Raw genomic sequence first — 26116 nt, 5'->3', positions numbered from 1 at the left:
AAACAACACCAGTATGGACCGCTGACAATAATCATGGAAATGACTGAGAAAGCCATAAAAGGAGGCATCATGAATATAAAAGAAGATTTCCATATATATCATTTTAATAAGCTCAATAAATTAATAGAACAAAAACATACAAAGGAAAGTAATAACCAACGTAACATGTTCGACCTCATAATACAACATCAGAACACACCCACATTAACGTCACAAACTCAGGAAGTATAAATTGCGTGCCACAGTACATACTAGAACAGTAAAAACAACACAGCACGCTACAAAGAAACATAGGACGACAACAAGGTAGGATGAAAAACAACAAACTCCTCACTACATATACATATATGTAAAATAGGATTTTTAAAATAATACAATACCCATAATATATTTGCAGAACTACCTTCCCAAGAAAGATAGGCGGCACAAGTTTGGACCCGTCAAGAAAAACGAAAGGACAAGGGACACGAACCAATTTAGTTAAAGAATTTTAACTTAAATAACAAAAAGTTAAAAAAAAACTTTAATGCATCAAGGACAGTTGCTGTAGTTGTAAGAAATTAGGATTGTGTATAAAGTGTATATTACAAATTTTGTATTTATGTATTTAAAAAAAAATACCCAATGTAATAGTAGTTTCTAAAAGTATTGATGCTCCCTCCGATGATGGTCTGTAGGGACAAAAACATGTTAGGGTGCTAAAAAGTGAAGTAGTAAAAGCTTCAACAATTACACTGGACGGAATTGTTTTATCATTTGTAATGTTGTTAGTGTGATAGACCAGAATGAAACAAATCAAAGATTACATTAGACTTACATTTGAAAAAGTTTGCCTTTTGGATATATTTAGGGTATCTTTAAATGGATCCAGCAGTCATGGGAAAGTGTCATGCCAGTGGATTGGCCCATCTTTCCTCCTTGGTACCAGGAGCAAATTTTCAAGAAATTCTGTGTTATTTTGCAGTTCAAATGGTCTGTTACCATTACCATCACAGTGTGCCATAAAATTCTGTTCTGAGTCAGTTCAGTCCAGTTCACAGCATATCCATTTTGGGTATTGCCTCCCCTTCCAGTGTTGCTTTGCTCGTCAGGGTTTTGGTTTGTTCCTCTGGTAGATCATGAAGCAATACAAAACAAACACCACTGTTAGGGTGAGCAGTATTCCTTGTATTTGAGGGTTCCCTGGTTCAATTTACTGTCTGGAGGTCAGCTGTTCTGGCATGTTTCCAGCATTCCCTCCAGAAAAATGTAGCTGCAATACCTTAAAATAAGACAGGACTGTTTCCTTCCACATCCTTCTTAATTCATCATTCACATTGATCCATTCCCTATTAAATACATAACCTTTGCAGTCACAGTGTCATTAAATAAACTAAGAAACAGCAGAATGATACATGGTGCAAATGTTCTTAAACGTGGTAACTTTTAATTTAGTTGTAAAGTCTGGATTGACATTTTCATGTGTTCAGTTTCCTGTAGAAAACTCCACTGAATACAGGGTAAAGTAAGGTGATTTGATGATACGTTGGACATGTATTGGCTTGCAGGATAAGAGAAACGTATTGTCATGAAATAATCAATTGGTTAGATGTATTTTTGTTTTATCAGTACATTTATATTGACTTTGTGACATGTAGTTAACCTATTATTGTTAATTATGGTTATTTAAAAGTGACTGTAGTAGAAAGGCAGTGTGGTGACGTGTACCTAAAACCATTGATTTTTGCCTATTTATAGCCTGTCATCGGTTGTTTGTCGGCCATGGGCATCATGCATGTACACTGTAGTGTCTTCATGAGGGTCCTGGAAGTGACATTCTCAGTGTAACCATGCCCCATCCTCAAAACACACACACACACAGAGAAATCTAATGTGCACCCATTGTTTGGTGTCCACTGAACATGATTTACTTCACTTACCACACACCCAATCATTATTACCCTTTATTTGTCATCAAGATGAATATGTACTGTGGCCTGAAAGTCCAAGTCAGCAAGTGGGTAGTGCTGTTGGGAACTCTCTAGTTTTGCATCAGCTGTTTTCTGTTTTGGAAGGTTGAGGCACTGTGCTTAGAAACTTCTCTTGCCACCTGTAGCTTGTTTAGGAGTACTGAGGACCTACAGAAGATCACTGCCCCTGGAAAAACTGGGTGGTGTGGCAGATGATGCCCTTTTCCCTTGAATAGGTTGCACAGTAAGGTGTGGTTAAACAGCTGGTTTTACTGTCAGTTTGGAAACCTGCAAGGTGGGCAGGGTTGAAAAGGGAATGAGAATTGATTCTGTATGGCTTGTCATTTGGGTGAACCTGCATGTAGGAATTCAAACTTTTGATCAAGCTGCATTCAGATGTCAAGAGGCTGCAAGACTTGGCTGGTGTGAATAGGTGACCAGGAACATCAGGTTGCCCTTTATCAACAGAACAGATCATCAAATGTGATGAGTGAGACTCCATCAAAAGGATATCGGACCTGGGTTTTTGAATAGAATCTACAAAGAACTGGAACCATTCAGAGGAGCTTTTTACTTGTGATCTAGCCCTTTGTTGATAGTGCCATATGTTGGCTGTGTGACGCAACAAATAACTTCACTCCGGTCAAGGATGTAGTGAATATTTATTGTACTTCGTTTTTACACTTCCACACTTTACAGTGTCACAATTATTGTCACTTGCAGTATCACAATTGCTACCTTAACTGTCAACTTAACTGAAGCTTTCAACTCTCCTTTCAACCCTGCTTCATGCCTCCACACGGGTCTATCCAACTCTGAACTGTCTGAGCCTGAGTCTCATTTTACGACCGACAGTCAGTCGGCTAGTCTCTCTTGGCATAAAGCACCCATCCGGGGCTTGCGACCAGATCTTTATTACTGTTTGACAGTTACGGTCTTGTTTTTTGTGGGCTCCCTCTCTGATGAGAGGACAGGTCTGTCTTTTGTATATGCTGCTGGTCCTTGCCAGCGCAGTCCTTCTCGGGTCCGAGTCCCTTGGTACTCAAGACCATATATTACTGTCTCAAATTTGAGACCTCAGAACTACAGACACTGTGTAGCATGTTACAATCATATAATTTATGTTGACCAGGCTGTGATGGCCACAGAGGAGCAAGCACTGCAAAGAAAAGCCAGAAAGGGCATGACCGCAGATGAGGCAGAATTCTCTTTTCAAATGGCACTCTGTATCTAAGTGTATCTATGGTCAGACAAGTACTGCCATCGTAAGCCTTGATACTTGATGCTCCCATTGTTCTGAACTGTCTGGTATATTCAACCCCTTTGTATAAATGGGTTTCAGACTCAGTAGAGGGCACCGTTGTCGTCAGTTTCATCCGCTGTTACGCAATGAACCCCCTGTTGTCTTTCATCTCTGGGGAAACACTTTTGTTGTTTGCACTGTTCCTACACAACAGCCCACTGTTATTGTGTTGTTATGCAACGAACACTCATTATGGATATTCCTATGCAACAGTCTGCTGGAATTCAATTTGTTGCTGTGGAGACTCAACAGTTTCAATTGTTTTTGTTTCTCAGTGATGGACGACATATAACGTTAACAATAGGTTTACCACGGCATTAGGAAGGCAGGCTTCCTTCAGCTTATCAGTCCACTCTTGGTGCAGACACACCCAATGACAGTACAAGTCTCTTTTCTCTCAGCAGACACCGATTTGTATACAGTCTGTTTTCTAACAGGAGTCACAACCTTACATGGGTTTACCACATAAATTTCAGTTTCATTGCCAAAGCATAGTTGGTTGAGGCACTATACAGCAACCTTGATGGTCACAGGTTCGATTCTCGATGTCATTGGATTTTTCAGTTGACCTAATCCTTTCAGCCGCACTCTGGCCCTGGGATTGACTCACCCTCTAACAGAAATGAGTACCAGGAATCTTAATGGGGGCAAAAGTTCAGCTGGCACATAAAGCTGACATTCTCACCACCATCTGTGAGCCGATTGTCTAGAAAATGTGGGAGCCTTGATGTCTCACAACCCTGTGGCCCACCATGGCCTGTTAGAAGCTTTTACTTTTTACCACAATTTCATGTTTGTGAAGACTATGTAGTGTGGCTTAGCTCTTGCAAAAGTTTGACCAATATTTTGTATATCTGCTAAAATGTATTGGCCATGGGTACCCAGTAGACTATGAGACTTCAAGGAATATGAGGTTCTGTAGGAAAGGTCCTGGACTTGGTCAGAAAAGAAATGCTGGCTTAACTTACTAAGTTTTGGCTGCCATCTTCTTCAGAATATTGTCCTTGGGAATTTATACAGCAATCCCATCATTTTTTTGCACACATCACACACACTGTGGAAGTCATTTTCATTAATGCTGTCGAGTTTCTCTTGTGACAATTCAAAATGAGCATCTGACATCAAGTGATGAAACCAAATCTGGATTTTCATTTGCTGGATCCAAAAATTGCTTGCAAAAGTCTATTGCGTGTTATGTGGCTAGACATGGTTTGGGTTGGTCATTGGATTTTTTGAACTCTTAAAACTCATAACTGCACATAATAATAGTGCTGCCATTAATTCACACACACACTACAATTCACTACAGCATATCTGAGTCTTCTCAGTTCACTGTGTCTTCACTAGGCATTGCATGGGAACAGCTCGCACCACTGTAGACTCCTCAGCTTGTGTTCATTGTATTTTGCCCTCGCTGGCTGGTGACTTGTCTCGCATCTCGTCAGATGCCAATTGTGTCTTCACCTTCTCAACTCAGTTTTGTTTCCTGGTATATAAGCCTTGAGGCAGACCCTACATTTCCATTTCCAAGGAGACATGTTTACAGAGCCATTGCCTAGCAACAGACAGCTCTTTTGGCTCCACATCTGGCTTTTAGCTATCATGTCACAATATCCTTCTTTTAGCAAAATTGCAGTGTCACATTTATTTGACAGTTTGAATTTTGTAAAAATGGTAATGTAAGTTATGCAGTTTGTGACAAGGAGACATCCAAGATATGTTAAGGGCAAGAGATTATGTGCTGATCTTTAGGGGCTACAGCAGATACCAACTCTTATCTTTTTGATGTTCTCAGGTGTCCAAACACTTCTAACACAACTTTCAGTTTCTTTGTTACCAAAGTTGTGGTTCAAAGCTTCTCAGCCAAATTCTTGATGGTACTGTGATCTTGAAGATTCCTTGTTTGCCAGTGTTACAGTACTGTCTGAGTATTCACTCTGTTACAGTTACAGAATCACTGTTTCAAAAAATGTTCTCTGTGGTGAATGCATGGCATACAGCTGACCACTGATTCGTGCTTACTAAATGGCATCACATCCCCAAGGCTAAGGGTAACAAGTTTTATCCCTGCTTTAGGTCTGTCATAGTTCTGCTCATATAAAAACAGTCAGTCAGTGATGCCCTATTCGGTATATTCATACTTTTATGTAGAGACTAATTTAGTATCCTCTGTCATGACATAATTGCTGTAAGTTCTATAGACCATCTGTAGTCCATTTTGAGTATTTATATTTCTAAATTATTGTCTGGAATTTTATGTTAGGATAGTTAATTTGGTGATAATTTCTGGTTAACCCTGTCAACTTTATGAATGTGAAAAATTTACTTTTAAATAATTATCTATTTTAAAATTAGTCGTGAAATTGTCGTCTGTGATGTAAGATTGAAAATAAGCCAAGATCCTCTAAATTTTTGCCACCTTCCAGAGATCTAGACTCACCACACTGCTTTACTGCATACTCTGTTATATTCCAAAAAAAAAAAAAAATCTTCATTGTTTGAGGAACATAAATCAAAAGCTGAGTAAGATACTCCCGAAATGCTTGCTATCAAAAGCACTTTTACTATGTGAATTGGAACTTTTCTTGTAGTGGACCATTTGGAGGGAAAGAAAACTTCTGATACAGCCAATGAGAAGCAGAACATTCCATACTATCTATTGACAGAACTGTAGGCCTGTCAGGATAAGTTAACTTTTAGACAAGCATAAAAATGCTTCACCAATTTGCCTATCTTTACCTTATATACTTGAGGATGTAACCTGGAAGGTCTGTGTGGTCAGAAGCATATCCTAATTTTATTTTGTTTTGTCCTTAAAGTATTCACTGCATAAGTATTTTATGTAAATGTTGTTGCTAAAAAAATGGTGAAATATTCTTGAAGTATGAGTTTTATGATGGAAAATATGAGAGGTGAAGAAGGGAATTTAAAATTATGATCCTCTAGGTTTGTGACACCTTGTAGTTCAACTCCTACCCTGAAGGTGGAGTTGGTAACCATCTGTAAGACCACAAGATGTCGCAACCCAGAAGACCACAATCTATGTTCTCACTGCTGTGAAAAACCTCAAATCTCATAAGAAAATTAAGTTTAAAAATAAAAGTGTCAAAATAGTACACATAAATTGAGAGAACTTGCCTAATGTGTGTAAATAGACCAAGATGTCTAGAAGTGACCTTGAAATATGATGTATTCATGTGATTTTTATTCATGTTGACATATTTTGAAAATCCTGCCTCCCCCTAAAGCCTGTTTCAAAACAAATTGTGCAATGTGAGAGCTTACTAATGACTTTTTCTGGTTATGAGTGTATGTGTGTGTGTGTGTGTGTTAGAGAACACCAGACTGGATAATGATTCCTCATATTTTGAACTCTTATTGTTAGACAAGGAGATAAATATGTCCAAGTGTGTGTTCTTGTTTATTTGGTAACAAATTGTGTGTGCATGTGCACATGTATGTATGTCTGTGTGTGTATGAATGTATGTATGGGTGTGCGTGTATATCATCTGTCTAATAAATTGGATATAATATAATTTGATTTAAGTACAAAGTTTCTTTGATGATGATATGACACAACAGTTAAGACTTTTGAACTCCACCCATCATTCCAGTTTCCTTTATATAAATCCATTGCATTTTGAAAATTGTGTGAATTTCTTTCTCCAGATTAACAAGACACGAAGAAATTCTCATTCTGTTTGTCTGTAGGTAGAGCTGCTCCCGCATATGGAAGCAGCAGTCTAACTAGGGGCTCACCAGATTAGGAATGTCTTCATATGTCATCCATCTCAAGAAGGAACTAGAGCTAATTTGTGAAAAACAGTTTTCATACATAAAAGAAAAACTAGAATGGTGAACAAAGTCCAAAAGGAAAATCTGAATTGTGTATATTGATACACTACTCGTTTCAAAATGAATGAAATGCTTGGATTCAGGTCCATTCCATGTCAGAGTACACAGCTCACAACATTATTTGCTTGTCAGGGAAGTTTCATGAACATGTAGGCCCTACAAAGATGTGTGAAAATTCAAACCGTTTTCTTCTTTTGCCTAACACATTTTGTAAAAATGTCTAACTCAGTCTCATATGGAGCTAGGAAGTTCATTGTGGGCTCATTTGAAAACTGTTTCTGCAAAGTATCATATGCCCAGCATTTAACATAGGTCAATCATAGTTGACCACTGAACTTCAATCACCAAAAAGGTGTATCAGAATTTTTTTTTTGGGGAGGTTATGTTATTCTGGACCCATCCTAGTCCACTTATCCCAAGAAAATCATGACATACAAAAGACATGAGATACTTATATGTGTGATATTTCCCATCTAACATAGAGCCCATGGAGACATTGTATTATTGTTACAGCTGGTAATAAATATGTTACCATACATTTGAAAACTGTTTATCAATAGAAAAGAATTTGATTGCAACCAAGTAGCAGTATTTGTGATTTTAAAGGTAAGTTTTTTAAGTAGTATTCAGTTTATTATGTATAAATACTGACATCGTTGAAAGCTGTCCAAAGAATGAAAAGAGTCCCACTTTGATCACATGATTACAATATTATGACCAATGAGCAGCCAGAGTTGCATTAAGTTATAGAAATTTGTAGCCTGCTGTGTGAGTCGGTTTTTAAGTGCTGCTGTTACAACTTATGCAAAATAGTATTTAAGGCTGCATAAGAATACAGTGCTTTGGATTTTGAAACAGCAGTATTGCTCAGTTTTTATGGTGAGGTTTTTGAATTGAATTGAATTGAATTTATTTACACTCTATAAATCCTAAGCAGGTTAGTATCTTTGGATACAGAACAAGTCAAAAGGTTACATACATAAGTACAGGCAATTTTAGCTTAAAAATTAATATAACTTAATTTTACATCATTCTCTATTTACATTGAAGTATTCATCTAAAGAGTAGAAGGAATGAGCATGTAGATAATTCTTTAACTCTGATTTAAACTTTTTAGTATCATTGCCCAAGTTTTTAATACTTTGTGGCAGATTGTTGAACACTTTTATGCCAGTAAAGTAGACTCCTTTTTGATATACTGATAAAGTTGATGAGGGTAGGTGGAAGTTATATTTTTGTCTAGTATTCATGTTATAGACATCAGAATTTAATTTGAATTTTTCTTTGTTGTAAACAACAAATAAGAGAAGCGATAATATGTATTGCGATTGAAGAGGTAGAATTTTTATAATTTCTTAAATAATTCTCTACATGAATCTCTACTTCTACATCCTGTAATGATTCTAATTATATTCTTTTGTATTTTAAAAATTATTACACTATGTGAAGAGTTCCCCCAAAATATTAATCCATAGTTCATAATAGAATGAAAGTAGGCATGGTAAACCATCTTCAATGTTTCCTGTGACATAAAAGGCTTAATTGATCTCATCGCATAGCAAGCTGCATTTAATTTAGGTATAATTTGTTCAATATGTATTTTCCAAGACAGTGTACTGTCTACATGTATTCCAAGGAATTTTGTATCAAGTACTTTACAGATTAATTTGTTGGCATAACTGATGTCCAGATCAATTTGGTGGTTGTTTTTAGTTGTGAATGATATGTAATGGGTTTTATCAAAATTTAATGAGAGTAAATTGGCTTCGAACCATCTGTTTAAGGCTTCAAATACAATATTTATGTCATTTTTAAAGTTTTCAAATTTAGAGTTCTTAAATATTATACTAGTGTCATCTGCATATAGAATTGGTTTAGATTTATTGTTGATGGTTTTAGATAGATCATTTATGTAGAGAAGAAAAAGTAAGGGACCTAAAATTGATCCTTGTGGAACACCGTGCTTTATAATTCCCCAGTTTGAAAATGCATTATGACTGGAGTTTTTATTATTTATTTCAACTCTTTGATACCTGTTTTTGAGGTATGATTTGATCCATTCATTAGCTTTGCCAGTTATTCCATAGAAATTTAATTTCGATAGTAAGATATCATGATTAACACAATCGAAAGCTTTTGCTAGATCACAGAAAATCCCTCCCACAATTAATCTGTCATTGAGAGCACTTAAAATATCGTTAGTTAGTTCATAGGTTGCTTTTTCTGTTGTTAGGTCTTTCCTAAATCCAAATTGCTCTTTGACTAATATGTTGTTAGAATTTAAGTGTTCAAGTAGTCTATTATACATAACTTTTTCAAAGACTTTTGAGAATGAAGTCAATATGGATATTGGTCTGTAATTAGAGATGCATTTTCTCTCTCCTTTTTTAAAAAGTGGTTTCATTACAGCGTATTTTAAGCGTTGAGGAAAAGTACCTGATGATAAAGATTTATTACATAGATGATTCAAGGGTGAACTGATGTAAACAGAGCTTGCTTTAAGTAATTTGGTAGAGATTTCATCATATCCATGTGAATTTTTGGGCTTAAGGGATTTAATAATGTTTTCAATTTCCTTCCTTGTTGAGAATTTGAGATTGATATTTGGAAATGAATTGTTAAAGGCACGAGACAGATAGTATATTGGATTATTATTATTATTATTATTATTATTATTATTATTATTGGAATATGTTTTCTCAGCTAATGAAAGGAAATATTCATTAAATGCACTTGCGATAGCTTGTGGATTGTTAGTGGACTTCCCTTCAATATTCAAACTTTGTACGTCTTCATTAACAGATTTCTTTCCTGATTCAACTTTCACAATATCCCAGGTGGTTTTAATTTTATTGTTTGATTTTAGAATTTGGCTGTTATAGTTATTCTGTTTGGCTTCTTTAATGACTTTTGACAAAATTTTACAGTACATTTTGTAGTGACTTTTTAGTCTTGGATCATTACTGTCCCTACTGGCCAAATATAGTTGTCTTTTGTGTTTACATGAAGTTTTTATTCCAATTGTTATCCAGGTGGATTTGTTTTTATTTTCATTTTTGACTATTTTTAAGGGAAAGCTTGAATAAAAGATCCTCAAGTATGTGTTTAGAAAGCAATTAAATTTAGAATCAATATTATTGCTGTCAAATACATTGTCCCATGATTCATTACTTATTTTGTGACAAAATCTGCCATCGTATGCTTGTTGATTTTCCTTACTGTTTGATGTTGATTACTGGGCTGAAGGTCAATATTATTTATTTCTATGAGTTGAGCATCATGATCGGATAAGCCATTTATAAAGGGTCCTACAGTATAGTCTCTTAATTTTGATTTTGACATGTATCGGTCAGATACAAAATATTTAGCGACGTACAGTTCAGTACAGTGTTGCAGAAAAAGAGGAAATATGCAGCAAGTGCAGAAGGGAATTACCAGTGTCATTATGTTCATCGGTTACAGGTTTGCAACAGAGTGACAGTACAGTTGTAAACTCCCTTCAAAGGATTGAGACAAGGAACTAAATAACAAAGGCACAGTGGTGAAATGAATGAGACAGTATATTGGCTTGAAAGAAAATCTCCAGTCTCTTGGTTCAAAAGAACATTGCATGAAATTAATATCCACAGAAAGCTTGAAAGATATCCTGAAGTTCTGAAAATGAAATTTGTACCGCAGTATTTGGGGGGGGGGCAAATTAGAGGTTTGAGATGAAAAGATCAAAATTCTGACATTGCCTCCAAATATGTGGAAGACGTGCAGAATTGAAAATTTGGAGCATCAAACTGCATGTTATGGAAATAAAAGCAAACAGGAAAGAACATGTGCTTGTAGCATAGTGCCTTAACCAACAATGCTGCCGCATGCCATTGAGCGTGAGCCTGAATAAGATACAGGATCGAATAAGTGAAAAGACAAATATCATTGCGTGTAATTATACAGCTGCGTTCGTACACCTGAGGATGACCTCTTGAGGTCGAAACATGTAGTGTAATAATAATAAAAATATGTTGTGTATTCGGTAAAATTGACTCTAATATTAATAAATAGATACCCTGAAGAAAAACACAGAGGCACATATTGACGCTAGTAAGGAGGTTCTAGAAGTAAACAGAAAACTATGTTGATGTCCCATCACCAGAATGCAGGGAAAAATCATAACATAAAGATAGCTAATAGATCCTTTGAAAATGTATCACAATTCAAATATTTGGCAATGACAGCAAGAAATCAAAATTTTATTCATGTGGAAATTAAGAGTAGAATGATTTTCAGTGATGCTTGCTGCAATTCAGTTCAAAATCACTGGTCACTCCATCTGCTGTCTAAAAATATAAGAATTAAAATATACAAAACTATTAATTTTGCCTGTAGATTTGTGTGGATGTGAATTTTGGTCACTGATATTAAAGGAAGAACGTAGAATGAAGGTATTTGAGAATACGGTGCTAAGGAGAATATTTGGACCAAAGAAGGGTGAAGCAATGGGAAGTCGAAGAAAACTGCATAATGAGGATCTTCATTACTTGTACTCTTCACTAAATATAAACAGAGTGATGAAGTCAAGGATGAGATGGGCAGGGTATGTAGCACGAATGGGGGCGAAGAGGACTTTATATAGGACATTGGTGGGAAAGCCAGAAGGAAAGAGACTATTGAATGTATAAGGGGTGAGCCGTCTCGGCTCTTGCACCGCGACCTACAGTGATCAATTGTGCTTAAAGAGACCAATAGGAAGACCAATGTTAAAATGGATCGTAGAAAAAAACAATGCCGTTGTATAGACTGGATTGATTTGGCTCAGGATAGGGAGTGTTGGAAGGCCCTTGTGAATATGGAAATGAACTTTTGCATTCCGTAAATGTTGGGATATTCTTGAGTTCATGAGCAACTAAGCGACAAACTGCATTTCAAAGATTCCGCTCCGTGCAGTTCCTTCAAGTGGCTTAGCGATCACCGACGGCCTCTGCTGTGACAAATTGGAATTACGCGATTGCTATGCCCGAGCCTGTGTTAAGTTTCGTTTGAAGATGTCTCTACTTGCTAATCGCTCCTACACCCTCATGGTCCGTGGCTTATACACCTCCATGAATTGGCTTGCCTACGATGCGATCTGTTGTTGGCACTTTGTGCTCCCTGATGTGAATATAGACTGTTATCTATCATTTAATAATGAGTTTTATCTATGTTTGGTATCTTCTGTGGATCCGTGGTCCGTTGTTACAACGGTGTCAAGTTGGCCATGATGTTTATATTGTGATAAGTAGATAAATAATTTCATATAAATCAGTTAAGTATTGCATTTTTTAATAAAAGCTTGTAGTGCTGCGCTGTACATTAAAATACGTGGAGTACTATGATATACGGTTACGAAAAACATTCTTCTCACTACAGTTTTAAAAGACGGTACTTCGCTATCATATGAACAGCAGGGAAAATATACCGTTTCATTGCATAATAATATACGTACCGCAGCACTAATAGTAATGCTTACAAACATTGGGATCTATATTAAGTAACTTTCAATTGCGTTAGGTTGTAATTTCAGTTGAGGTATGTTTTTTTTAATACTACTCACGCTATTGTTTTAATAGCTTATGAAACCGTGATATAATTTTCAGTGTCACTGCCACATGGCATGATAGACAGCGTCGATAACATGAAGATGGAGCCATCAAGCCCAACAGATCGTGATCGTTTTCCGTTTTCACGTAGCAGTAGCACAGGATCTCTTCACACACTGTCCTCATCTGCCCCCAACTCAGGTGAGGGCCAGGGAGGTGTGGCCACCGGGAACATGAGTAGCAGCAGTGGTCATGGTAATTCATCTGTCATCAAACTTGTGGCATGGTGCACGTTCATGATCCATTTGTATAGAAACTTATTTAGATTATGACCAGATATTTTGCCATTTTCGCGGTAATGCACCCACACATGAGAATAAGTGCAGGGACCAAATAATGGACACAGAACTGGGAGAAAATGTCATTAACAGGCAGAGCCTCATGACATTTTACGAAAAATAGTGATAAGTTTGGACTCTGCAAAATGTCTCAGCCAACAGTTTGTAGCATTATTGCTGTTGGTTGACAGAGTGAAGACATCTGCTGGTGAGTAGCTGCTATAGCAAAAGAAAATCATTGGCTGTTACATGATATAAATGGAGGTTCTGTCCGTAGTTGAAAAATATGTTTGGTAAGGCCACTTTATTTCTGTGATTTTACAGCAGTAGTAGTAATTTTGGACTGTGTTTGTCACAGAATGCCTTTCTTCATATAAAATTCTCGATAAGAAATACACAACATTTAGTACTATATCTTATCATGTTTGAACACACGTATATGTACAAAGAGTGCTCATAATTGGATGGTCACAAGAACAAGTATTCAGTAATTTATGGAAGTTAACTGTGCAGTTATCATAGCAACAACCTTGTAAATGGAGTGTATTTACCATGATGTGATTTATCTTCTGGAATATAGTGCTTTGCAAAAAAGAATTGAACCCGCAACCTTCTGGCCTGTAGCATAATGCCTCAAGCAACTGCTACCAGTGCAATGATTTGCCCCCAACAGAAGATATGAATGAGATGTGGCACCAAAATCGGAATACACATGTAGTTTGGTAGATGCGTACTAGTGTTTGGAGGCTTGTGCTGCCTCCGTCTTCAGGGTAGAGTGCATACACAATTGTTTATCTATGTAAATTTGTTAGTACTTATTGATAAGACTGTTGATACATCTGATGCCCATTAATGAAACGCATTGGAGAATGTATAATAACAGTGATGAACCTACCATAATGAATTGAATAAGTGATAATAATAAATAAAATTATTTTAATAATAATGTCACATGAGCAATGGTTGTGGGGGCCATGCACATCTCTTTTTCTGGGGAAAGTTGAAGAACGTCTTCTCACATGATGCAGAGCTGCTGGTTGTTGAAGTTTTATGAGAACTGTCTGGAATCATCCTGGAGTGTGAGCATATCCATAAAAGCTGCCAAAAGAGTGTGACAGGACACTCTTAGATTCAGTCTGAGTGTTAGTTGAGTGTGGAAAGCTAGTGCAGACATGTGTTGAAGCAGATGTGAATTAGTTCATGCCTTGAATTGCAAGTTAATACAGTGTGATATGCAAGCAGAGGACAGTGCAGTGAAGGTACAGTGAAATGAATGGAAAGGAAAGAACTGACATCAAGTTCATAGGAGGCTACTGATCGTGAGACAATAACCGTTCCAAATAATGATAAATATTGTAATAATATTGATAGTAATAGTAATTCAGTTCAATTCAATTTGTGTTTATTTACGTGCAAACTTAACAGGACAGAGGCCAATTACAAAATTAGCACAAATAGAGAGAAATGCACAAAAATAATTTAAAAAACAATACAAAATATGATAGTCTACATTAATTACAAAGTGAGCATGAATAAACATACAGAAACAAACGCACACAGACAAAGCCATAATATGACAGTGAAGAACAATTCGAGTTTCAGATAGAGCAGTATACAATAATAATAATAATAGTTTAATTAATTCAATATAAAATATGTGTCAACAACAGAGTTTTTGGTCCAAAGAAGTCAACGTCCCTACAAACAACATTAGCAGCAGAAGCGTATCGAGCAGATGGGCAATTTTTACTAACAGAACAAACATTGAACGTAGGAAAGTCTCGGATATATCGAACAGGGACCCGAAGGCCAACAATTTCCAAAGCAGAAGGGCAAAGTATAGAACCATGATAAACAACAACAATAACAATAACAACAACAATAATAATAATAGTAACAATAGCAGTAGGTTTCTGCAAAATGTTGATATTTACTTACAGTGCCATAATCTAGAAGGCCATGTTATAAATTTTCATTCAGTGCCATGAAAACCTTAAATTTCACATTGTAAGTATACTTATAAAACTGCATGACAGCTGTCAGTTTCAAATGAAATAACTTCTTGGAAGTAATGGTAATAAATATGTATAATACTGTAGCCAGATTATTTTAATTAACTGATTGTGAGAACAATAGATATGTGCCAGATGGTGTGAGGCCCAATCCATCAATGAGGCTGACTGTTAGTTCTTGCTCCCATGTCTAACCTCTCATAGGTAAGATGGGAACACCTATGCACTTTGAAAATTCACTCATCAACATGTTAATGTTTGAAATGGAGGATGACGATGGCAATCTGTTTGACTGGTGCCTGCAGACATGGAATAGAACTGGTAAATATTGTTAGAGCTTGTTGAAAGGGATTGAATGACATTTCATTGTAAACTCATATGCATAATTGTTCCTTCAAATAAATATATTGTTTTGCTTTAAAACTTACAATTTATGAAATACTCAGTAGATAGAAGAAAAATGTTTTGGGGAAACCTGTACATTTTGTTAAGATTTTACTACTGGCTAATCTTCTTGGGCCAATAAACTTCTGCATGGTATAGGGCTATGCAAATTCCTTTTACAAGGAAGCATTCGGTCTGTTTGAAAAGTAAAATGTAGTAACAGTATCCATACACATCCTCTCAAAATTAAAGAAGTATAGCTGTTCTAAATTAATTAATTGTGATAACTCTGTAATTCTGAAAATTAGTGACTTGTGTGTCACCTGGTTGAACTGAAAACATCGTTATTATAAAGAATGTCATCTTGTGAGATATGGCACCATGTGGATCTAGTGTAAACCGACGTTTCAGAGGAATGTATCACCTCCATCTTCAGGGTGGAAAAATTTGCGAGTGAGGAATCAGTGTGAGCAGGTGGCTGCAGACCAAAACGTCAGTTTACACAGTATCTACACGGCACCATATCCAGAAGACATCATTCTTCATAGTCAACGCCACGAAAACCTCAAATCTTACATCATTATTATGCACTAACTTCATAACTTGTACTCTTCTCCAAGTATAATTAGAATGATGAAGTCAAGGAGGATGAGGTGGGCAGGTCATGTAGCACAAATAGGGGGAAACGAGGAATGCATATAGGATATTGATGGGAAAGCCGGAAGGATAGAGACCACAGGGACGACCAAGGCGTAGGTGGGTGGACAGTATTAGAATGGATCTTAGAAAGGATGGGATGGTATGGATTGGATAGATCTGGCTCAGGATAGGGACCAGTGGAGGGCTCTTGTGAACACAGTAATGAACCTTTGGGTTCCATAAAATGCTGGGAAATTCTTGAGTAGCTGCAGAATTGGCAGCTCCTCAAGAAGGATGAAGCTCCATGAGTAAGTAAGTAAGTAAGTAAGTAAGGTTGGTTCTCATGAAATCTGATATGAGCTTCATGCTATTCAGTAGTCCCCGCTAGATAATTTTTAGCTATTATCATCAGTATCTCCACAGTAATTGTGTGAAGTTGTGAGATGGAAGCATACTATAATCTTCTATAAGCATAACCACATGGTATGTGATGAAATTTGTGTGGGGCATGTTGTGGACACATTGTAACGTGAATATCAGTATAGCTTCTGAGGTGTTAATCTGAATGCGTAAATATAACACATCACTTTTAAAATGTGTTCTTCATTAGTTTTTTAGCTACATTGAACTAGAGGCTGCATTCAGATGAACTTCTGACTTCCAGCAAATGGAAAATCTATATAATATACACTGAATGGCAGTTGTAGCAGGTTGAAATTTATGTATTTAGCCAGCCATCTTGCTGAGAAACTGAATGGACACTGGAAATATTTGAACATTCCAGTGTTTTCAGAATCTTTGATATCATGTGTTATGGTCTTGTTCACATATGGAACAGAATAGGACTTAACAAATGACATAAATGGCTGGTTTCTCCGACATATCTTGACNCAAGGGCATTTCATAAAGTTTTACATTTCAGTACTTCTTTTGGCTTATTTTGGACTTCATCCATCGTCTGGTATGTAAAAGACAAAATACCACGGCGTTTCGGAGACTGGATCTGTGTCCGTCTTCAGGTGGGTAGGGAAGGATAAACCTACTCAGTTGGGCCCGTTAGAAAGAGCTAGTCTCAATCACTGGACGTCGTGGTCTTTTGTCTTTTACATACCAGATGATGGATGAAGTCCAAAATAAGCCAAAAGAAGTATATCTTGACAGGTTTGAATTTGAAACTCTTTTTCTTTGGTACATTTTTTCCTTGTAAACCTGAAAGGTAATAATTACACATGTGATTGGTTTTTTCTCAGTTTAACACGTTTCCTATTCACTCATTCACCTCTGTCAGTAATGCAACTTAAAAATGTTCACAGTCTCTCCCTAATTTAAAGTAACATTGAAATCACATCAGTTGCTACATATTTTTTGCCTTACTTGTCCATATTAAAGCAATTGTTCACTTTCTGAAACCGATGCACTGCGCTAGATTTTAAGTTGTTATATTTCCATGCTTTTGCATTATTGTTGTTCACAATAAAATTGGTTTCTTTAAGAACAAAACTCTCTGTCTGTTCCACGTTATTTTCCTTTTGTGGCGTCTGTGTTTGTGCTACCTTTGTATGTTCGCACTAGCTGGGCATATTTTATTATGAACATCGATAATGCAATAGCATGGAAATATATTGACTTGAGATCTACTGCAATGTTAGTTTTAAAACGTGAACTGTTGCCTAAAGATGGCCAAGTAAATCGTACACATGTAGCAATTGATGTGATTTTAATTATTTTAAATTAAAAGAGAGATGGTGAACATTTTTAAGTTGCGTTAAATACATAGGTGAATGAGTTCGTGATACATCAATGTAGCAGGATGCTCAAAAATAATGTAACATTTCCTTCTGTTAATAATTCAGGTGTTTTATTTCCATAATTTTTCATCTCTTTGCATAGTCTTTACTAACTCTTCATTGATATTACCTACTTTTATATGTTTATTTTGATTTTTGTATAATAAAAGTAAAGGTTTAAGGAAGAAGTATATTTTACAAGAAATTAAAAATCTTGACATTAGGGGCTGAGGAAAGCCTAGGGGTCAGCCTTTTAGTCGTCGTCATCATCATCATCATCATCATCATCATCTGAAAGTAGTTATTGTACAATTGTTTCAGATGATGAGGACAGTGACAACAAGAGCTCAACAATCAGCTACAAGGAACGACGACGTGAGGCTCACACCCAGGCTGAGCAGAAGCGTCGGGATGCCATAAAAAAGGGCTATGACTCATTGCAAGACCTTGTCCCAACCTGTCAGCAGACAGACAGCTCTGGCTACAAGCTCAGCAAAGCCACTGTTTTACAGAAGTCAATTGATTACATTCAGGTAGATACCCTAAGATGTGTGATCAGTAGATTCAGCACCTGGGCTTGACCCAGTGCCAGGAAGTTTCATTGAAATACATGATGGTTCCCCTGTCAGGTGATGCAAACTGACAGACTCTTTAGCATTGCTCTCTAACAGTGTTGGTGCTACAGGATTTGGAAAACAGGTTCCCAGTGAAGGCAGAAAAGCTTTGATGCATATGATTTACATTCAGAAGATGATGGTTCAAATTCAAGCCAGGGATCAGCTACAGTTATAGCAACAGAATGTTTTTTTTATGGTTTTCTTGTCATGCATGTGAATTCTGAGACAGCACTGTTTCCAGTTCATGATACCTAATCATTTTGTCACAGCATGCATGTATAAAAAAAACCTCTGCAGTTAATACATTGAACCGCAAAAGAATCAACTACACTTGCATATAGCATGAGGAAATTGCTGCATGTATTCTGTTCATCACTGCTGTGTGCAGATCAGCACCTGGGCTCACATATGTGCCAAGAGGCTGAGGTGATGGGAATGTGGTGCAGAGGTTTAAAAATGCATGAAGCTTTACGTACTTACTGTATACCTTCATGCCTGGCATCAAAATTATCATCTTGTTATTCATGTGAAAGCACGGGGACTCTCATAAAATCTTACCCACCCCGATGCCAATTATCGGCACATGATGTACTGTTTTCTGAAACAAGGTTCAAGAACTAGAATCATAACAGTATAACCATTGGGTCCAAAATGATGAAAAGTGTACAAAAAATTATATTCATTGTATTTTTGGTGTAGTTATTAGGTTTAATTTGAATAACTGATTTGGATTTGATGTTTGATATTCTGACATTCAAAATAACTAGTGTTGTTGAGATGACTGTTGCCTAACTAGATTAGGTTTCAGTTCAGTAAAGGGAGGTAAGAAACATTGGTTCTTGGATTAACTATAAGGAAGAGACAGGAAATCATATCAGTCAAATTATATTCATATAAAGGTGACAGATTGATTTTATGGACTTGCTGTGTAACATTTCCCTTTGTCCACCACAAAACCTTCAGTTTGTTGATACCCTTACTTCAGAAAAACTTTATATACTTCAGAAGTATAAACCCACCAGTCAAAACATGCTATCATTATGTAGTAAATGTCGGTATTACGTTAGAATTTGGTTGTCTCCATTGGAATTGTGTTCTTCAGTTTCTTCTGCAGCAGAAGAAGAAGCAGGAGGAGGAGCGCAATGCTTTGAGGAAGGAGGTGGTGGCATTGCGCATCATGCAGGCCAACTATGAGCAGATAGTGAAGGCACACCAGAACCAGCCTGGTCAGGCTGAGATGAGAGTGTCTGATGAGACAAAATTTCAAGTGGTAAGTGACTCCTGCCCCCATATGAATGTTGGATTTGTGTAATTTATATCGCATGTCAGATGCACAGGTACTGGGACACAAGGGATGGGCCCAGCCATGCCTTCCTAGTCTTAGGGGCCACCTTCTTCCTTCAGAAACCCCAAATTTTACTTAAAATATTAATCTCATCAACATATCACCTTAAATACAATCATACAGGTACGATTAAGAGAAAAGATAAATGTATGAAGATGAGGAAAGAAACCTATCATAAGAAGGTGACTAGAGGTTACCTAGTGACTGAGATTTTTCATAATTTAACTTTTCATTTCTGACACTTGTTCAATGAAGACAGTTACAGTATGAGTCGTATTCTATGTACAGTCAACTCTCGATTATCCGGGGGCGGATTAACCGGTTTGCGGCTTAACCGGGGCTACTGAGGCTTTTTTGAGGCTTATATGTTGTTTAATATTCATTCACTTTTGTTTCACATGGTGAGTTGTAACACTATTTTCGCACTAGTGTGAACCGAGCTCTGCATTCTTTGGTCCCGTTATGCTAACACAATGTTCTAGGGTAGGGGTGAAAGAATGCAAGGATTTGTGGAAAGTTTCAAGGACAGGTACAACGCCCCAGTTAGTTTCTTTGTATCGATCTTCAAATGCGTTAGCAAAATGTCAGGGGGTAAAAGGAAGCATGTTGTGATAAGTATTCAACAGAAAAAGGAAAATGCAGCGAAAAAGTAAACGACAATATTACATTTTTTTTAAGCGTTAAGTGTGAACATTCGTAAAAAGTGTTGGATGTTGTTGAAGATTGTGATTGAAATAACTAATTCATACTTCAGTGTAATGTAAAAAAAGTATTAAATAGGCCATGAGATGACATAAAAATGAGGTTGAATAAATTTAAATACAGGTAGGCCTATAGTATTATGAAGGTACAGTATTACAGTACTACTTTTAATAAAATTTATCTTAACCGGGTTTTCGATTAATCGTGATTTCCATCCCCACCATTATCCCGGATAATCGAGAGTTGACTAGTTAATGTCCTTCACAGGGAATACAAAATTAAACTATGATTTATAATTAAGAAAAATCTTTCTGCCCTGTCGTGTTTGTTTTGAAAATAACTGCATATGTATCCTGCTTGCTTCTGCTATGCGGTTATTCATAATTTATGCTTTGTGTGCTATTCTTGACAGCAGAGTACACACGCAATCCCTCTTGACGCTTAACACAGTTATTAATTGTATGCATGCACTTTCTCTGAGCTTATTGCAAGTGACAGTGCAACCTACTGCCTTTCCTGGTATGTGCTTGTTATGCCTTGGTTCATGGTAGCTGCAGATTCTGTAGGAAATAGATTTATTCATGGAAACCACATAGAAGATCTTGACGGTGTTTAAATAAATTGGTGCTGGTCATGTGGAGTGGATTGAACAATCACAGGCTAAGATGTGTGTGTCATCAAATTATTGTTTTCTGTTGCAGTTTCAAACAGTGATGGATCAGTTATTCCTCACATTCAGCAACATTTCTGTTGCCAACTTTGCAGAGCTCTCGGCTTGTGTCATCAGCTGGCTGGAGGAGCACTGCAAACCACAGGTAGGAATTCCTTCACTGATCTTAAAATTAAGCTTGCTGTCAGTGCATGCCATTTAATATAAATCATATAATACCATCAAGTGCAACTAATTAGGACATGTTCTCTTTTGTCTACAGTTTGTTTTGTGTTAAACCTGCCATGTTTTGACTTTTCAGGGAAGTCGTCTTGTGAAGCAAATCATGTCCTTGATGAATATTTTGCAGAAAGTCAAAACTTGAGAGGTATAACACATAATAGTAGATTGTAAACAAAATATAACTTGGCAGTATACTGGACTATTAATTTTCTTGACCCTTTAACACTAGACATGTTAAAATGCTTATGTTCTGCATGCTGCACATCAACAGAATCTTATTACTGCTTGTGCTAACTTGCTTGGTTTATACAGTGTGAATGAAAGAATAACAAGCATAAAACCTCATAAGGTATCAGTTGCAGTATACATTGTTTAGGTGTGTGAAATGTGATGCAGAACATATTGCCTACAGCTGTACACTGCTGATAAGGGATGAGAGGCTGTAAGCTCTCCTTAATGTTGCTGGGTCAGGCTACTGTTTATAGCAACAGTGAGATGAAAAAGACTATGTTGAGGGGAGCCCAGCATTTGTATGAGCTATGAAGAGCACATCTTATTGAAAATTACATATGATGATACTTTTTAGAAACATTATGGACTTCAAGCATTGTTTTCATTTTATGTAGGTTTATAAGTTTCCCATATTTTCTTTCTTCCCACAGTTTTCTTCTACAGTTTCTTTCCAATCCTCTCTTCTTAGTGTCTTCCAGTGCCTGGCTAACCATCTGGCTGTGGGTCATCTCATAGGTTTCTTTCCTTTAGATTTTAATTCTGTTGCTCTTCGTGATATCCCTGTTTTCTTCATTCTTCCTTTATGGCGCAAGCATTTATCATCACTTCTCATCTGACTATAAAAAATATTAAAGGTATTCCTGTAACAGGCTGTGGAGGCCCATAGGGTTGTGAGATGTTGAGGTTCCCACATTTTTTAGACAATCAGCTCATAGATGGTGGCAAGGTTGTCAGCCTTATGCACCACCTGCCCTTTACCTCCAAGAACGTTCCAAGAATATCCCTGGTACTCATTTCTGTTAGAGCCTGAGTCAACCCCAGGGCGATAATGTGGCTGGAAGCAGGGCAACTGAAAAAAATCCAGTGACCTCATTGGGTCTTGAACCCACAACCTTCCGGCTTGTAGTATAGTGCCTCAACCAACTACGTTACTGCATGCCCCTCATCTGACTATTAAAGTTTTAATTTCACCTCTAAAATTGTTCTGAATTTTGTTCCCTCTTGTTTTTACCTCAGTACTTCTCAGAAATTTGACACCCATTCTTTGGATTTTGCTTTTGTTTCTCTTTGTGAGGGTCCATGTTTTGGCATTGTTTTGGGATATATCTGTTCATAATATTCCTATTTTATATTTTTCTTTTAATGTTTCCATCAGTCTTCCCTTCTGAATTTCTGTCCATCTGTTTAACTGTTGTGTCATTAACTTTTATTTTGACATGTGTTCCATTTTTTGAAATCCTCATAGTTATTTTCTTGTCCATATTCCACATTGATTTAGTTTCACTTTAGTTTCCTGTTCATCTTTCTACCAAATCAACATATGATATGCATGTATTGTGTTTTGGAACAGTTATAGTTTCACTGGCAGTAGCTACTTAAGATGCTGACATCAATTTGTCTTGTCTACCACAGTTTCATTTTAATGCCACTGCTGTGTACTCTTATTGCATTTTGTGCTGAACAAACTTCTGAGCCACAGCTCTCTGCATCATGTATACACATGCCCACACTCTGCTGCTCTGAAGCTAAGACTGAGACATTTCTTTTCTTAAATGGCAGCCACAGCTGTGATAAAATGATCAAGGTGGTCCTCCATTTTTCTTGAAGGGTTCAGGAGAGAAGGGAGGGAAAAGGAGTTTCAGTGTGTTCAGAAAAGAGAGGAGCTCACAGATGCCACCTCCCATACCTGCATTCAGCTCATGCAACAGTATGATTCCACTCTGGATCATAAGTTGGAATATTTACAGAGGTTAACACAGTCACAGTTTGTAACAACAAAAGGTTAAATATGCTAGCCACACAGTCTTGATAGGAAAAGTTTAAAATCACATTTAAATAGTACATTTTCTCCTAAAGTAAAAACCCAGAATTTATATGACTCTCAGGTTACAAAGTATAAGATTGTAGATGGTGTTCATACCAACACTTATGCCATTGCAAGTCAAATATAAATATGTGTATACAACTTGGTTGACTTTAATGAATTATGGCAGTCGTATGTTGATGCCGACTAACCTTTATATGTTATTAACTGTTGTGATTGAGAGTTCAGTGTTGAGTACTGGAAAACATCTTTGAACTTAAAAGTACAGAATGTGTAGACTCTGACATGGCTTGACTGGATCGTAACAAACAGCAGCAGTTTTCTGTCACAAGTCCTGTGCCTCTTGCTTCAGGCACTTCACCAGCTGGTTGTCTCCATCCTGCAACAGTTGAATTCCCAGATGATGCAGGGCAACATCCGAGGATAACTGAGTGTATGTACGCAAAGCATTTATGTTACTTTGTTTTGTTGGACAGACTGGTGTGTGAAGTGGCACACAGAACTGGGGAGTGCCAAGTGCAATTCCAACACATGTTCAGACTCTTTGACCAGTTTCCTTCTGGTCAGTCAGTCTGTCATAATTTCAGCATCAGTTAGACTGATGGCACAAGACTTGCATAAGTGCCGCTATCAATTATCATTTGTTCTTTGAGCATAAAATGAATGCATAAAGGGGAAGTTGTGACCCTTCATCACTTGATGACAGTTTGAATTCATTGCTATCAGGAAAATGTATTGTTGATTCATACTGGCCAGTATTACCAATTCTTTATATCAAGCTTAAAAATGGCTTATCATTAAGAAAGATAGAATATGGCATAAGATGTAAATGCCATTAAGATCTGCAAGTTTTGTTTGAAACATTTTTGATATTGTGAATATTTAACAAAATACAAGAGAAAATAATTTCTGACTCTGTGCAAGTCATATAAGGCTTTGCAACAATAGATTTATATCTGCAGTAATTGAACACACTTGTATTGATCTCTGCATCTGACATTTTCTATTTCAGGATGCAACTGTTATATGATAGTAGACATACTTGCCATTCATAGTAACTATGCCATAGCTCAAGCGGTTAGTCTCTGGCTTCCCACCGCGGTGGCCCGAGTTTGATTCTGGGTCTGGTCAAGTGGGATTTGTGGTGGAGAAAGTGGCGCTGGGGCAGGTTTTCTCAGAGTACTTTGGTTTCCCCTGCCATTCTTCATTCCATCAAATTCACCATCATCATAATCACCCGGGGCAGGCTACAATAGGCCAATCAGTGGCCGCCATGCCAAGTGGACCCAGTTGGACTCCACCCCCACTAAGCAAATTAAACAAAAAGTAAAGTAGTATTACCCTTCATAGCCACTGCTGTGAGAGTCTCAAATGATACAGTACCTAACATACCTCTCTAACATGCACCCTTGATCATGGTCCTAGAATTGAAACATGTTGGGGTGAATGTAACTATAGATTCATGTATGTTGTATTTGGATATTGTATCTGTCATTTGATTACTGTAATTTTACAATGAGTAGAATAAAATAAAGTAACATAATGTCTACTGGAAAGTTGATTATGACAATTATAATTCACACTTTTGCTTCAGGAGTTCTGAGCACAATGTAATTTATTGTTGAAAATGTGTTTCTCTTTTACTGCTATGATTAAAATTTGTAAGTGTAAGGATGTCAGTCTACTGGCTGCAGCTTCCATGTGGTTGCAGTTACATATCACCAGAAACTATGCTTGACTTCACAATGTTGATAGTTTTTATGATTTCTGAATAACATCATTTCTCCCTCAGATAAGTTCAGATTTACTGTCCATGTAAGAATATTATTGGATAACAAGCTACTCTCATCACAGATTTGTGCCTTTCCTATTTGCCAACCCTAATTAATTTTTTGCATTTTGTGACTAACCATTTTACCCCATGCTCCTTCTCTGAACCAGCTTTGAACACTCACTGCTCAAACGTTTGTTTCCGCTTGTAGAGTACACTGTCCTTGATACAAACGCAAAACACTGTCTTTTTATCTAATAACTTCTGTCTTCTCTACAACAGCCCTTAACAGGTCACCCTCATTGAGCAGCCTTTCAACATCTTAAATTATGCTTGCCAGAGCACTGAAACCTGTAACTGAAACAGAATAACATTAATGTATAGTTAAAATACGAGTACTGTGATAGATGAATATGACAGCCAAATCATGTCGTAGACCATGAAATGAGCCTGCATTATAGAATGTGATCTTGTGTAAAGTGCACTGTGCTGTGTTAATTGCCATTACATGTAACTGTGTGCTTATATTTATTTCCAGAGGACAGAGCTGTAAAATGGCATGGGTCAGCATATATGCTCGAAGCTGTGCCTACTTTGAAGCATTCAGTGAACTGAGTTACCACTGTGAAGGTAACATTTATCTTTCAACCACAGGGCACATCTAAGCAAGTTTTCACTGTATATTTTGTTATATTGATATTGAAGGTTGTGAAGTACAAAAAGTAGTTGCAGTAACAAAGTAATATGTTACATATATAAGTGTGCAATTTGTCTGCCTCTGTTGCCTATCTTTTGTTTATAGACCACTGTTTAGAAGTGTATGTTGATGCATATGAAATTACATTTATTCTTTATGTAAATATTTTAGAGTGATAAAATTTAAAATTGAACCAAACTTAACA

At 36.9% G+C, this 26116-nt stretch overlaps 1 protein-coding gene across 2 annotated transcripts; it reads left to right on the top strand.

Annotated features, from left to right (window-relative positions):
* The first annotated feature begins 12277 nt into the window (after positions 1-12277).
* Positions 12278-26114, top strand: LOC111866336 (max-like protein X). Of its 2 annotated transcripts, none has more exons than XM_023855183.2 (7): positions 12278-12396; positions 12729-12872; positions 18153-18364; positions 19551-19718; positions 21197-21310; positions 23796-23876; positions 25753-26114. In XM_023855183.2, coding segments are annotated over exons 1-6 (714 nt in total). In that variant the 5' UTR covers positions 12278-12395; the 3' UTR covers positions 23871-23876; positions 25753-26114. The 2 variants fall into 2 exon arrangements, with proteins under 2 accessions (XP_023710951.1, XP_023710950.1); XM_023855182.2 differs by having other exon boundaries at positions 12729-12926.
* The last annotated feature ends 2 nt before the right edge of the window (positions 26115-26116 follow it).

This window comes from Cryptotermes secundus, unplaced genomic scaffold, assembly GCF_002891405.2.
Source record: "Cryptotermes secundus unplaced genomic scaffold, Csec_1.0 scaffold40, whole genome shotgun sequence".
NCBI classification, from domain to species: Eukaryota; Metazoa; Arthropoda; class Insecta; order Blattodea; family Kalotermitidae; genus Cryptotermes; species Cryptotermes secundus.
Note: the sequence above shows the minus strand (reverse complement) of the source record. Positions and strands in the feature narration are given on the sequence as shown.

Bases quoted from the DNA above. Each gene is read 5' to 3' on its own strand.
- LOC111866336 (XM_023855182.2), top strand. The intron at 12,927-18,152 runs GTAATTCATCTG...CAATTGTTTCAG, and splicing joins GAGTAGCAGCAGTGGTCATG to ATGATGAGGACAGTGACAAC. The intron at 19,719-21,196 runs GTAAGTGACTCC...TTTCTGTTGCAG, and splicing joins ATGAGACAAAATTTCAAGTG to TTTCAAACAGTGATGGATCA.